Raw genomic sequence first — 11239 nt, 5'->3', positions numbered from 1 at the left:
CAGTTGCGCACTCAAATGTCACTGTTGTAGAGCGTATTATATCAGAAGCTGCTAAGCTGGATTTTTTGGAGGTAAATCGACCACTGGCCAATTTTTTGCTCTACAGCAAATCCTCCAGAAGTGCCTACGTTGTCCTCAAAAAAAATATCTTCTGTAGCGGACACTTTAGTATGGAAGGAATGTGATCTAACCTTTTGTTTTTCGCTAGCTGTCACTCGATGACCTTATTGTTGTCATTTCGGGAATTTGACAGTAGGAGTGTCAAACGCAATAGAACAAAAATAAATCACGTCGGAAGATTTGCCAATTTCCTACATCTAACCGAAATATTCTGGAATTTTGTGAATATTACTTTATTATATCATGATTTACGCGTTCCGAAATAGAATCTGTGCGGCTCGTGGTAAGTGTAATGCTTTTCATGTACATTTAACTATAGTGTTCTATGTAACTTATGTATAATATTGTCTCCGACAGCTTTTTTAGGTTATATAAACAAAGCCGCAGCAGTGCGAGCTGCAGCAAGTTTGCCACTTCCAAGGCACTACACAACCAGTGTCGATAATAATGCCCCAGTCCAGTTGAAGGAGAACCCATTTGCAAAGGAAAAAGTACAGTGCATTTTGTGCAAACATGGTATTAATCCGGATTTTAAAAATGTTCAACTATTGTCGCAGTTTCAAAGTCCCTACACAGGCCGTGTTTACGGTCGACACATAACCGGTTTGTGCCAAAACCGACACGAACAAGTTGAGCGGGAAATTATCAAAGCACAAAATGCTGGATTTATGCCTACGTACCATAAGGCGGTTGAATTCCTAAATGATCCAAAATTGTTCGATCCCGAAAAGGCTATTCGTCCGCACAAATATTAATCAATGTTGGGCTGAACCAGTAAGGTAGGAATTCAATAAACTTGTATTAAAATAGTTAATGTATTAGATTACTTTACATATTCAGTACATCCGTATTGCTGGACTTGTCTTCTCATTTGGATTGCATGGTTTCATTTGAATATGCTACGTTCTTCGAATGAATCACGTGGTGTAAATCAATATTTACTAAAGAAAACGTCTAGTCCAATACTATTTTAAGTCTTATAAGACGAATTTAATCTACAGACAGCCAGTCATTACGCAAGGCAGACCAAAACAGATGATTGTTTTAGAATCACAATGAAAGAAAATAGAATAGAAGCATTCTGTTAAACAAATAATTTAAAATATGATATTATTTCCACGTAGGAATTGTCCATTAATAGCCTATGTGTTAGACACTCCGCAACTGATTAATTCTCGTGTCGTTTAAGTGTGGGAGATTTTAAACATAAACCGAATACATTGGAATGTTTCAATGAGGACAATGTTTTGCAATGAGGAATACTTTTTGTAATGGTTTTTCTCATACTTTGTCGTGCTGTCTTTACATTTTACTGCAAATCAAGCCACAAATCAAAATAGACTTGGACGGATAATATACAAACCTAAGGAGAAGATTGAAAGACAAATAAGATTCACCTATTCAATCATCGTTCATTTCATCCTACCTTCGTAGTGCCGTAATTAAAAAGGTACGACGGATAAACAATACATCACCTCACGGTTATTGTAACCTTTTTGTCGCACAGTTCAAAAAAGCATAAAGCACAACAACAAATATTTCCTTTGCACATTTGGGCAGTTCTCGCTGTTTCTTACCAAGCCCCGAAAAAATAACTAATTCAAATGCATTCAATATTTAAAGTGCATATATGACCCAAATGAAGGTTGAAAAGGTAGATCGATTTCGGAATTTCCTTTGCCTGCCTTCTGCTTCCTGCCTTTAGTGGTTTACTTCTTTTTGTATTCAGCAAGTGGAATTTGTGTATATAAGTCCATTAAAACAGAATAATCAACACTGTAGCTTTCCTTAATCGCATAACGGAAATAAAAAACCGGTTTTATACTTGCCTAAACTAGGCCCTTTTCTGTCGTCAAACTATGTTCTACACAAGTAGAGTAAGATATAAATTATACAAAAAAAACAATTCTAGTAGATGGTGAAATGTGTAATTTTGTTTAAGAAGTTCTGATATCATATTTGAAATATTGATTTCGTTGATTTTAAATGGTAAAAATATTTCTCTTTACACCTGTATCAATATTTCTAAACTTTTCGTTCTATCATTAATTATTCTTCAATGTTAAGTTTCTCATCAATTCCAACCGTAGCGGATTTCTGCTCCATTACATGTCATTGATCTTAGCCAGTAGGTAGGGTTCCATCCTATTATAATTAGAAGAATCCACAAATTTCTTTCGCATGGTATCACATGCTAATCGACATACACGCCCATTTGGAAAGGGCGAAGCTAACGCCCTCGGTAAAGTTTATGGTAAAAGGCGAAATGTAGTGTAACCGGTTTTCTTTTTTAAAGTGATAAACCAAATTCTGATTAAGGGAGAAGATGAATCCACACACTTGCACAGTGTAAAGGCGTTTTAGTGGGATTCTACAACCGTGGTTTAAAATATACGGTGGAATTAGTAAGCCTGTCTAACTCATTACCATATTATCTCTCTACCGATTGTGAATGTCGTGCCGACGAAAAATATGCAATGCTTCAGCTGTCGCATATTCTAGGTTATTTCCTGTGCGACGATCTCACGGATGCTTGGGTTACAAGATTTGATTTTTTTTGCTTGCTGTTTTGTGTAAATTACTGTCTTTTTTCTCTCTGCACAACAACGTTAAAAGCAGACAGCCGTTTTTTTTTTGGAATGGACGTTCCTCAGTTGACCTTCCTCAGACGAATCTCTCGAAACTTAGGTGTTAATCGTTAGTCCGACCTTAGCAGACAGATCTTTTTTAAATTTTGTTTATCTTACCGAGGCCAGCATGTAGAGCATGTAAGTTACAAAAGAAACATGAACGAAATACCCAAATCAACAACTAGGACACGAGAGTTCTTATCCTTTCCGGTTCTGCTCTTTATCCTTCTCAATGTTCTTCAAAATGACTTGAGTAGTCCATTAATATTATCGTGTGGATTCAAATTATATAATTTTTCGATAATATTTTCAACTGGAACGGTAACTACCTCCGCGGATATATCGTAATAGGGAGCTTTAAGCATGAAAAGTTGTTCCTATGACTATTCTACTACTATTCCGCACGAAATAACCTTAGACGAACCTGTTTTGAATGATTTTGGAAACCTTGAGTGCATCTGGTTGGAGAACTTTGTTTTATTTTTTTCCCCCTTTCTATTTCTTTTCTATTCGTTTTAGTGCCCAGTCTAAGTAATGCGTGCTTTTTAGTTCGTCACCCATTCTTCGTCATCGTCGTTATTGCTGGAGCGCGACTCACGAGGTCCCGGTATCGTACGATCGTTCATTCAGTGCGATCGTATCCACGCGGTCGGTCGCTCGTCAGTCGTGCTCGCGGTGCGCATTACGGTTGGTAGAGTTAGCGGAACACAATTGGTGCTAAACAGTGCAAATGTAATTAGCTTATTCGAAAAATTATTTAGTAAAGATACAACCAGAAATACAACCTCCTTCAATCAAGTGCATAAGATTTCCGTGACTGCCTGACTGATTCTACTGAGAAATAGAGAATTCTTCGCAATGCACACATTCTCCAATCATCCAATCGGGTTGCTACCGGTAGAGCAGAACTATGACCCGTCGAAACCTTCGATAGCGGAATTTTTTACTGGCCGTGACATCTTTGTCACCGGCGGCACGGGTTTCATGGGCAAGGTTTTAATCGAAAAGCTGCTGCGATCCTGTTCCGAGCTAAACAATATCTACATTCTGATACGCGAGAAGAAACAGAAATCTATCAAGGAGCGCATAGTGGAGATGCAACAGCTGCCGGTTTGTATTGCACGGAATTGATGCAATCGTGTAGGGAAATTTTAATATTTTGAGTCATTTATTTTTAAAATGTTTTTTTTCTAAATGTTTGTGCCTAGTTGTTCGATAAACTTCGCGAGGAGCAGCCGGAACTGCTGAACAAGATGGTACCGGTGCAAGGTGATGTTTCCCTTCTAGGGCTCGGCCTTTCCCAGACCGATATCGAGATGATGCGTAATGTGTCGGTCATCTTTCACGTTGCTGCTAGCGTACGATTCGACGATCCGCTCAAGACCGCAATATTGCTGAACACGCGCGGTACACGTGAGCTGGTCCGTTTTGCCGAACAATTGCCCGCGCTGCGTGTGCTAATGCACGTTTCCTCCACCTATTCGAACCCGGATCGATATGTGATTGAGGAAGAGGTATGTACCGTATGGCAGCCGTATCGGTTCTGGCCCAGGTGTAAGATCGATCTATTTTCCGCACAGGTTTATCCAGCTTATGCCGATTGGCGCGACACAATACGGATTGCGGAAACGTTCGACGAGCAGACGCTCGATGTGCTCGCACCGAAGTATATGGGTTTCCTGCCCAACACGTACGTGTTTACCAAAAGTCTTGCGGAACAGATTGTCAACGAGCATAAGGACCGGTTGCCAATGATTTTGTTCCGGCCATCGATTGTTATCTCGTCGATGAAAGACCCGATTCCGGGTTGGATGGATAACTTTAACGGTCCGGTTGGTTTGTTGGTTGGCTGTGGCATTGGCATATGCCGTACGATGTACTGCGATCCCAACAATATTGCCGACTTTACACCGGTTGACGTGTGCATCAAGGCAATGATCGTTGCAGCGTGGAAACGTGGCACCGAACCTGTGCCCAGGTGAGTGTTTTTTGTTTTTAATTTGAACGTCTCAAACATGCCGAGTAAGGGTAATTAGCCCCCCGATTAATAGATGCATCCCATTGATGCTACTGTTCTAACCTTATGTTCACGTTGTTTCCAATATCCATTGCGTAATCGTAGTTATGCACGGTGAGAAAGGTTAGGGTGGGAACCGTTTGGTGAAGCGATCAAATGGTTTCGAATTGAATAGTAACGAACTTAGTATCGTATTTTGCTCACAAAACACACATGCATCAATCCCCACCAGTTTGTGAGGAACTGAAAAGTGCAAATTAGTTGTATGACCTTCATTCAGACGAAATTAAATAAGCAGTCCCTTGAACTGCTACAATATCAAGGTCGCGTCTCAATCGCGTAGAGGATAGTTATAATTTAAGCATATGAAATTATTTGTTTTCTGCCTTAATTTGCGATGACCTTTTGCAAATCGCCCTGAAGCAGTTTTCCAGTAAACGCATATACTACCACAGTATTCTTTCGCAAAATTTTGAACCATAGTAACTACGCACATAATTCAATAAGACCACCGCCTGAATCTGCCCGCGCAGAAAATCAACAATTTTGATTGGCTGCCCAGTAACCTTGAATCTGATTTTTTGGTTGTTGATACTTGGTATGTTATTCGGTCAACGCAGCTACTCCTGCGTAACGAAAGCACAAAACAACACTAGATTAAACGAAGCTTTTTTCCTTTAAGCAAACAAGGGTCAGGCTGGTCAAGTGGCTAGACACGGTTTTTTTTTTTAGTTTGTGTTTCTTTGGAATTCCTTAAAAGCGACATTTGTTGTCGCTATGTAGGGTTAAACACGAATTATTAACGTCTTTTTCGGCAATATATATATTTTTTGTTTTTAGTACGATTTCAAATTTACACATTATAAACTTATAAATTTTAATTTAATTTAATTTACCATTCTATTTTGTTGTTTGTGTGTGTTTTAAACATCTTTTTACAGCAAATCTAATCAAGATCTTCCGATCTACAATTGCTGTATATCCAACTTGAGAAACTCTACCATGTCACAGATAGTGGAAATGGGACGTACCTTATCGGATGAGATTCCACTGGATAAATGCATTTGGGCTCCCGGTGGCGGTATAACACAAATACGTATTCACAACTTGATACGTGTGCTTCTGTATCATATACTGCCTGCTATATTAATCGATGGAATATTTCGTCTGATGGGTCAAAAGCCATTGTAAGTATGGTATCGTAAAGGAAAGTGTTGAATTCAAACCGAATAGTCCATTATTTCTTTAAAGCTTGGCGAAGTTACAAAGAAAAATCTACACAGCAAACGTAGCACTCGAGTATTTCATTCTGAATAATTGGGACTTCAAAAATGGCAACTTTATAAAGCTAGCATCGGAAATTAAACCGGAGGACAAGTACGAAACCTTTTTCTTCCCCCTTCATTTACCTTTGCCGAATTTGAATGAAATTCATGTTTTTATCTTCTCTTTCCAATTTACAGCAAAGACTTTTACTATCGGGACTTTATCGAGTTCGATGTAACGCTGTATTTCCGCAATTGCATTCTCGGTGCTCGGCGATACCTGCTAAAGGAGAAGGACGAAAATATTCCGAGAGCGCTTACACATCTTAAACGGATGAAGTTGTTGGATAAAATTTGCAAAACTATGATTGTGGCAGTCTTTCTTTACATCATTCTTATTCAGTTTGATATGCTAGGCATGATACTCTATCTGATTTCTTACAAACCATCGTATGGTTTAGATATCGATTGTAAATGAATAGCCTGCTCGTGCTTGGGCAGCTGAAGGAGTTTTCAATTATCACTGTAGGGTTCTGTGGTCAGTAAAGTTAATGGTAAAATAGCTCATGTATGAAGAAAATGTTAAATCATAATGTTTGTTTAGCAACGGTTTACAAATCGTGCCACTCTTTATCTTTTTTTTGAATAAAATGGGATTTGAATGGTACTGGAAGCAAAAAATTTGGCACAGAAAAATGTTCTCCTTCTGCACAGTAAAATGTCGATTATCCGAACCTAAATGCAATACCATTTTTTTAATAAATTACATAATTAATTTAAGACAATATAATCGCAGTGAAAGTAGATTGGTTCTTGACCCGTCCCGTAGTGCTGCACTTCAAAAGTCAACTCAACTTCAACCTAATAGATGTAAACGCACTTCGCACACATACGCACACACACATCAGCGGGAGCATTTGTTTTGGTTTGTTTTGTACACAGCTGTGGTTTAAATGTATGTAATAAATGCGTCATTTTCATCACACACGAAGTGTTGAGATGAAATTTGACGGTGATTTGTGTCCCAAAAAATCGTCAATACTATATTTGCTGTACTTCGTGTAACAAAAGCTAAGTCATACTACAAGGTTATCACGTTCCAGCAGCAGCCTCCCAATCGTAAAACTGATAACCCTCGTGGTAACCACGGTTTCGGCGGATGACTACCGTGATAGCCGGATTGGCGGTGTAGGGGACCCACTTGCCTGGGTGCGTAACGATGCAGTGCAGAAAACATCTGACAGCAGCGTAAGAAGGCCACGGCGCCACTCACGCAACCTTGTTACCGGCTTCCAGTATCGTGTGCGTCCCACTGCATAACTCCTTGAACTTGGTGGATAAAGGTGTACGACTGTGTTTGTGTGTGTAAAGGCGCCAAGAGCGAAAAAGAAGTTATCTCACGCAAACGATATTGAGCGATGGCCAGCGCACTGAGAGGATTTGTCTCGCTCGCACCGATATTCAGCGTGCGACGCCTGTCAACAATTGGACGAGTTGGGGCATCTTTGCAGGCACAACTGCCAAACCATTATTCTCCAGGAGCTTCCGTTACCGGTTTGCGGTTACACGAGCCTCGTGTCGCTAAAGTTAATTACGATCAGGCCAGATTTAGTTCCTCGTTGCCAAAATCTGCTCCTAAGGTAAGTAATCGTCCAAGTTTTGTCTAAATTGTAAAACTTTAGTTCTCAAGCTACAGAAGCGATTGAAAAAGTTCCCGAAGCTGTAGATAATTACATGTTTGCCAATCTTAGTGATCATGTTTGCAATCCCCGCAATAGCAGCTTGTCATATTCTTCAACATTTGCTCAACAAAATCTATCAACCACGAGAGAGATCTGCTCCCAACCTGTAATAAAAGGATATGGCTGGAATTTCACAACCGAAATCCTTCCTTCACGGAAAAAGGCCATTTGCAATAGAAAAGTACAGTATGATAGTTGAGTTTAGATGCTACGTAATTTCACATTGCTTTTTGCCAAGGATAAGTTTATAAATTTTGTTTACTTTTAGCTGTTTAATCAATGTTCCCTCACACATTAAAACATGCGATAAGAGCGATCGTCTAACTTCAAGTTCGCTGCTGCTTGTTGCCTACGAGTTTGTGCGTTGTTTCTTTTCTACGAGCAAACCAAAAAAAAACACTTTCTCGCATGTGGTAAACAACCCTAACCTCCATTCGGATTTCAATGCCTCATTTTCACTATACCGTAAAAGGAATTCTTCTACGTTACAGAACCGTGACGTCAAGTAAAAGGCGTGTTCTTGAAAGATTGTGACTGGTTACAGTCTACAGCGAATGCAGTAATCTTTGCCGCCTGACGACCAAATAATGATCGTGTTGGTGTACGGTAAAGATGCTGGTAGTCAGGGCACTCGCTATAATTCAAACATAGATAAGGGTACGATCATCGACGCCGCATCGAAAGATCCTCTTCACAACAAACGTATTATTGTTGTTTTAAGCTCCCCACATTACCATCCTGCAGCATCCAATGGAAATGGTTCCATCCAGCCCTATCATCCTTGTCATACTTCTTTTCTTTCTTTTCCACCACTCCCCCTCCCCGGGCTCAACGATTGCGCTTCGAACCAAGATCGTGATTTAATCAGATCACTTCATGCGTGTTTCGAATCGTAATGCGGAGTAGAGCTTATAAATTCTTCCGATGGTCTTCATCAATCAGTCAGTAGGATCGTATCTCACACTATACACCCATTTGCTGGGACTACGTTCGCATACGTTGTGCAATTAAGATCATTTAACAGTTTCATTTATAACGCGCCGCTGCTATCGAAGCATTTATCATCAATCAAAATGAGCAAGCACGTTGCGAAAACCTCTGTAAATAATCGACAATAATTTTGAAAGAAAAAACAAAAAAAAAACCATTCAACTATGGACCTAGTGAGAAATATAACCGGTGTCATGAAACACTTACACTTTTTTTTCAGATGGCTGGAAATGCAAAACTACTCCACGAGAACCTATGGGATCAAGATAAGGAGCTGATGGATTTGATACGAAAGGAGAAGAAACGCCAAACCAGAGGTCTGGAAATGATTGCCAGCGAAAATTTCACCTCTCTTTCTGTGCTGCAGTGCCTCAGTTCGTGTTTGCATAACAAATACTCGGAAGGGTTGCCCGGTCAAAGGTAAAGGTCGTTTTCAATGGTACTTCAAATTACTGCCAAGACAGAGCAACAATTTAGCGATGATATTTACATTTCACTCTCGGTTCCAGATACTACGGAGGTAATGAATTTATTGACGAGATCGAACTGTTGGCTCAAAAGCGCGCATTGGAAGCATACCGTCTAAACCCGGAGGAATGGGGCTGCAACGTTCAACCGTATTCGGGGTCGCCAGCAAACTTCGCTGTCTACACTGCGTTGATTGAACCGCACGGCCGCATAATGGGGCTCGATCTGCCCGACGGTGGCCATCTAACGCACGGTTTCATGACGCAGACGAAGAAAATTTCGGCCACATCCATCTTCTTCGAAAGCATGCCGTACAAGGTCGATCCCGTAACCGGGTTGATCGATTACGACAAAATGGAGGAAACGGCACGTTTGTTCAAACCGAAAGTGATCATTGCCGGCATTTCGTGCTATTCGCGCTGTCTGGATTACAAGCGATTCCGCGAAATTGCCAACCAAAATGGTGCATATCTGTTCGCTGACATGGCACACATATCGGGCCTGGTAGCCGCTGGTATAATACCGTCTCCCTTCGAGTACGCAGATGTGGTCAGCACGACGACGCACAAGACGCTGCGTGGACCGCGTGCTGGTGTAATTTTCTTCCGGAAAGGCGTGCGCAGCGTAAAGGCAAACGGGGAGAAGGTGATGTACGATTTGGAGTCGCGCGTCAATCAGGCCGTATTCCCTGGACTGCAAGGTGGCCCACACAATCACGCGATCGCTGGAATTGCGACCTGCATGTTGCAAGCACAGACACCAGAGTTCCGTGCCTACCAGGAGCAGGTAATCAAGAATGCACGCGCACTTTGTGCCGGTTTGCTCGAGAAAGGATATTCCGTGGCAACCGGAGGCACTGATGTGCATCTTGTGCTGGTAGATCTACGCCCGGTTGGAATTACGGGTGCCCGAGCGGAATACATTCTGGAGGAAATTTCTATTGCATGCAACAAAAACACCGTTCCCGGTGACAAATCCGCTCTAAATCCATCTGGAATTCGGCTGGGTACGCCTGCCCTAACAACACGTGGCCTGCTAGAAAAGGATATGCAGCAAGTGGTGGAGTTTATCGATCGTGGATTACGCTTGTCGAAGGAAGTTGCCAATGTTTCTGGACCGAAACTCGTGGACTTTAAGCGTGTCATTCACGAAGACGCCACATTTAGCGCCAAAGTGCAAAGCTTGCGCAAGGAAGTGGAACTGTACAGTGAGCAATTCCCTCTGCCTGGCTATGAGGAATTCTAAAGAAAAAATAAAGTAGATTTTATAAATTTACTCATTAAACGAAGCCCAACATTATGTTAACTTTTGGCGATATTTGGGAAATCACTTCCACGATTGATGTTTTCTAGGTAAGGTTTCTTTTCAGCGGGAATGTTTCTTTTCTTTTACCCCGTGCCTACATGCTTAGCAATTGTCGCGTTTGCGAACGCGACAATCGTAGCACAGTTTTCCCAAAAAATTTTGCGACTTTCGGCGCGACTTCAAGGTTGTTTAAGTTTTCTCGTGCAAGGTTCGTTTATGTTTTCAATCTGGCCGGTAGCAAAATTAATTTCGAATTAAATTAAATTAATTTAAACAAAGAAAATTATAACAAATAGCAAATTTATTGTTTGGATGAAGTTGATGAGAAAGGCAAGTTTTTTAAGCCCAGTGATATGATGATGATACAAATAACGGCTGTTGCTAACAGTACCGCAGATTTGTCCGTTTTGTTTTCTTGTTGTTTTCTTTTGACGCTGGAAAATTTATTTATTTTTTTATTTATAATTAATTATTACGGCTTCGGCCGTATTGTCAGCCTCTAAAGCTGAAGAAGTACATTTTTTACAAGGCATTTCCTCCTTGTATTTTACGACGCTGGAATATCTTGTTATAATTTTTTCCGGTAGCCAGAAGGAATTGTAACAAGATAAATAGGTGAACGAAGATGTGTTTGTCCACCGCGTCATACGCCGGGCAAAATAGAATTGGGATCGGCAGCTTCGAGTAGCATAAAGGTAAAAA

At 40.8% G+C, this 11239-nt stretch overlaps 3 protein-coding genes across 4 annotated transcripts; all 3 read left to right on the top strand.

The window, feature by feature from the left end:
- Positions 1-232: 232 nt before the first annotated feature.
- LOC125768448 (28S ribosomal protein S18c, mitochondrial) lies at positions 233-3589 on the top strand. Its single transcript, XM_049436092.1, has 3 exons — positions 233-403; positions 478-899; positions 3270-3589. Exons 1-2 carry the CDS (start codon positions 364-366, stop codon positions 873-875), a joined length of 438 nt encoding a protein of 145 aa, XP_049292049.1. The 5' UTR covers positions 233-363; the 3' UTR covers positions 876-899; positions 3270-3589.
- A 19-nt stretch (positions 3590-3608) lies between these two features.
- Positions 3609-6742, top strand: LOC125768428 (putative fatty acyl-CoA reductase CG5065). Its single transcript, XM_049436060.1, has 6 exons — positions 3609-3860; positions 3959-4264; positions 4331-4728; positions 5709-5954; positions 6019-6144; positions 6231-6742. Exons 1-6 carry the CDS (start codon positions 3609-3611, stop codon positions 6508-6510), a joined length of 1608 nt encoding a protein of 535 aa, XP_049292017.1. The 3' UTR covers positions 6511-6742.
- A 313-nt stretch (positions 6743-7055) lies between these two features.
- Positions 7056-10520, top strand: LOC125768413 (serine hydroxymethyltransferase). Of its 2 annotated transcripts, none has more exons than XM_049436040.1 (3): positions 7056-7672; positions 8985-9184; positions 9274-10520. In XM_049436040.1, exons 1-3 carry the CDS (start codon positions 7451-7453, stop codon positions 10475-10477), a joined length of 1626 nt encoding a protein of 541 aa, XP_049291997.1. In that variant the 5' UTR covers positions 7056-7450; the 3' UTR covers positions 10478-10520. The 2 variants fall into 2 exon arrangements, with proteins under 2 accessions (XP_049291997.1, XP_049292005.1); XM_049436048.1 differs by lacking the exon at positions 7056-7672 and adding an exon at positions 8573-8874.
- The last annotated feature ends 719 nt before the right edge of the window (positions 10521-11239 follow it).

Source organism: Anopheles funestus, chromosome X, assembly GCF_943734845.2.
Source record: "Anopheles funestus chromosome X, idAnoFuneDA-416_04, whole genome shotgun sequence".
Classification (NCBI taxonomy): domain Eukaryota; kingdom Metazoa; phylum Arthropoda; class Insecta; order Diptera; family Culicidae; genus Anopheles; species Anopheles funestus.
Note: the sequence above shows the minus strand (reverse complement) of the source record. Positions and strands in the feature narration are given on the sequence as shown.

What these genes read in the sequence shown, in the direction of transcription:
- LOC125768413 (XM_049436040.1), top strand. Translation starts at nt 7,451, where the DNA reads ATGGCCAGCGCACTGAGAGGATTTGTCTCGCTCGCACCGATATTCAGC. An exon ending in TGCCAAAATCTGCTCCTAAG is followed by an intron (nt 7,673 to 8,984) that starts GTAAGTAATCGT and finishes CTTTTTTTTCAG; the next exon opens with ATGGCTGGAAATGCAAAACT. An exon ending in GAAGGGTTGCCCGGTCAAAG is followed by an intron (nt 9,185 to 9,273) that starts GTAAAGGTCGTT and finishes TCTCGGTTCCAG; the next exon opens with ATACTACGGAGGTAATGAAT.
- LOC125768428 (XM_049436060.1), top strand. Translation starts at nt 3,609, where the DNA reads ATGCACACATTCTCCAATCATCCAATCGGGTTGCTACCGGTAGAGCAG. An exon ending in GATATGTGATTGAGGAAGAG is followed by an intron (nt 4,265 to 4,330) that starts GTATGTACCGTA and finishes TTTTCCGCACAG; the next exon opens with GTTTATCCAGCTTATGCCGA. An exon ending in CTGATGGGTCAAAAGCCATT is followed by an intron (nt 5,955 to 6,018) that starts GTAAGTATGGTA and finishes ATTTCTTTAAAG; the next exon opens with CTTGGCGAAGTTACAAAGAA.
- LOC125768448 (XM_049436092.1), top strand. Translation starts at nt 364, where the DNA reads ATGATTTACGCGTTCCGAAATAGAATCTGTGCGGCTCGTG. An exon ending in TAGAATCTGTGCGGCTCGTG is followed by an intron (nt 404 to 477) that starts GTAAGTGTAATG and finishes TGTCTCCGACAG; the next exon opens with CTTTTTTAGGTTATATAAAC.